Source organism: Triticum dicoccoides, chromosome 6B (assembly GCF_002162155.2).
Source record: "Triticum dicoccoides isolate Atlit2015 ecotype Zavitan chromosome 6B, WEW_v2.0, whole genome shotgun sequence".
NCBI classification, from domain to species: domain Eukaryota; kingdom Viridiplantae; phylum Streptophyta; class Magnoliopsida; order Poales; family Poaceae; genus Triticum; species Triticum dicoccoides.
The window spans coordinates 694,868,036-694,870,699 of NC_041391.1; the positions used below are offsets into that span (position 1 = coordinate 694,868,036).

At 40.5% G+C, this 2,664-nt stretch overlaps 1 protein-coding gene across 1 annotated transcript in view; it reads right to left on the bottom strand.

Moving 5' to 3' along the window:
* Nucleotides 1-968, bottom strand: part of LOC119324968 — a 10,418-nt gene extending 9,450 nt beyond the window's left edge. The window contains exon 1 of the mRNA XM_037598727.1: nt 795-968. Coding sequence (XP_037454624.1) covers nt 795-873 — 79 coding nt within the window. The 5' untranslated portion in view covers nt 874-968. The remainder of the gene's footprint in view (nt 1-794) is intronic.
* Between the last annotated feature and the right edge of the window lie 1,696 nt (nt 969-2,664).

Here is a 2,664-nt window from a genome sequence, read left to right on the forward strand (position 1 = left end):
CGCACTTTTTGATATATATTAGTGGTTAAAGTCATGCATCAAAGACCATGCAAAATTAAGCGCACTTTATATTTTAAGAAGGATGGAGTATCAACTATCCCTACGTTCCATAGTTTTTGTCTTCGTTATAGTTAAATTATGGAACGGAAGGAATACTATTCTGGTAGCGTGATAACTATTACTCCCTCCGCCTCAAAATAAGTATAATACAAAGTTGTACTAAATTTGAGACATTTATTTTTGGGACGATGGTAATAACCGGTAATATAATCATAACGAGAGTGTTGATGGTGATAAAAAAGAGAGTCATATCGTAGTTATAATACCAATAATACTAAACGTACAAAGAGTTACACTTATATGTATGCCTAGCGTTACTCTTAGGCTGGTCATAGTGGAGAGTAACTAAGACTAATAACATGCATATGTTATTAGTCTATGTTACCACCTTCCTAGTGGGGAGTAACATATGTGATGTCTTTATTTATTTCTTTGTAGAATCATTTTGCATTGCAAAATGCTATGCGATGATAACATATTATGTTACTCTATTTGCCTCTCTTATCATTAACTACTTGCCATCTCACAATTTTTGCTTACGTGACATCTATGCTAGTACTACTTATATTACTCCCATTATGACCAGCCTTACTATGATTAGTTTCGAAGCCTTTTATGGAAACAAACTCAGCAATAGAACTAGAAGGGCTAGTCAAAGTCTTTTTATAGAAAAGAAAAAAATGTTTGTTACCCGGCCGGCGTACGAGTAGAGTAGAGAGGCAAGTAACCCTAACCTAATAGTGTCGTTGGTCTTGAAACGCTCGGGCCGAAAGAGCATGCAATGCGGGCTGGACGTGTCCTCCTCCGGTTCATTTGCGGTGGCGGTGCCAATGACCCAGGAAGAGGAAGGGCGTGTGCCGTGGGCGCCGGGCTCCTGCACCTCCACAGGTACTCCCTCCGTCTAGGTGTGTAAGGCTGGTCATAGTGGGAGTAACATAGGTAGTAACATAGATGCCACATAAGCAAAAATGGTGATGTGGCAAGTAGTTAATGAGGAGAGAGGCAAATAGAGTAACATAATATGTTACCATCACATAGCGGTTTCCAATGCATAATGAGTCTACAAAGTAATAAATGAAGGCAACTATGTTACCACACCTATGACACTACCCACTATGAAGGTAGTAACATAGACTAGTAACATATGTATGTTACTAGTCTAAGTTACTCCCCACTATGACCAGCCTAAGTCATCTTACGAAAACCAAATAATCCCAAAACACTTAGGCGCGGTGCATTAAATTCTACATCGTTTCTTGTTTCTTGACATATCAACCAATAAGAGATGTGGGGTGTGCATGCTTTTAATGACTTGAGTGTACCAAACACGACATGCAGTGGTTAATTCATTGCATGCAATGCTATTAATTAGCAAATGAATATTAAGTTCTCTCGTTTTCCCTCCTCCTTAGTCACGGTGCACAACCTAAGATGATCTACTCGCCTAGACGGAGAGAGTATCCAGTACTTGTTGTTGTAGCAGCAGCGGACGTGGACGTACCCGGGGTGCTCCCCCCACGGCTCCACGAAGAATCGAGCGCGCATGTTTTCGATGAGGGCGTCGGCGTTCGCCTCGATGCGATTGCCGCCCTCCTTGCGATGCACGCACTGCAGGTAGTAATGGCTGTTTTGTGAACGGAGGCCGAAGCATTCGGACGAGGCCAGCTGAGGCAGCATTACCATCCCCTCTCTCTCTCTATGTGTCTCTACGTGCGTGTGTGTAGGCGGGGTGTTGTGTGTAGGCAATTTATTGGAGGCCAGATCGATCAGCTGGGCAACCTCAGAAAACCTTTTTCCATTTTTGTGGCGTACATTTATTGTATTTTATTTATTTATACTTTTGGAACTAGTAGCTACACGGAGAGAGCGTCGGTGGTATCTCGTTGTCCTGTTTCTTAAACCTTTTATGAGACATTATCAGAGCCTTAAGCTGGTGGTAATGAAAGTATCATATTCTAGTATCATAAGTTAGTATTTTAGATTGCCTTATTAATTGTAATGCATGATACAAAGTAGTATAACATTTAATATGATACAGTATCATGATATGATACTACATCCCTTTTTTCTCATTTAATTGTGTGTCACATCATCCAAAAAGTTTAGTTGGCATATATAATATCACTTATGATACTCCCATTTCAACCGGTTCACAATTTGTTCTTACACTTTGTTTTGCGAGTGATTTGTACTTGTACTTTTAGCCAAGCAAATCTTATTTACATGATAAAAACTGCATGGTAAAAAGCAATCTCTAATTGACAAATTAGTCCATGAATAAAAAAACTGCTACATCGTACGGCCTGCCTGCATGAAACATAACGTATAATACCATGCTTTTTTTTTGAACATATAGTACAATTGTAGACCCATAAAAATATGAGCACGGTGCCAAGTCTAGGACTTGAAACCTAATGGATTAGATATAGTGTATCCTTTTATTCCTAGGCAGGTATGCAAACATTATCCGCCTCTTTCGGCCTCTGCAGGCGAGATAGGCAAAATGTGAGCACATGTTCCCCCATCCAATGCGGGACTGTATCGGTACGGAAGCTTTTTTTCCCGCAAATCAGTGACAAAGTGTGGGGGGCTTTGTTGGACCGC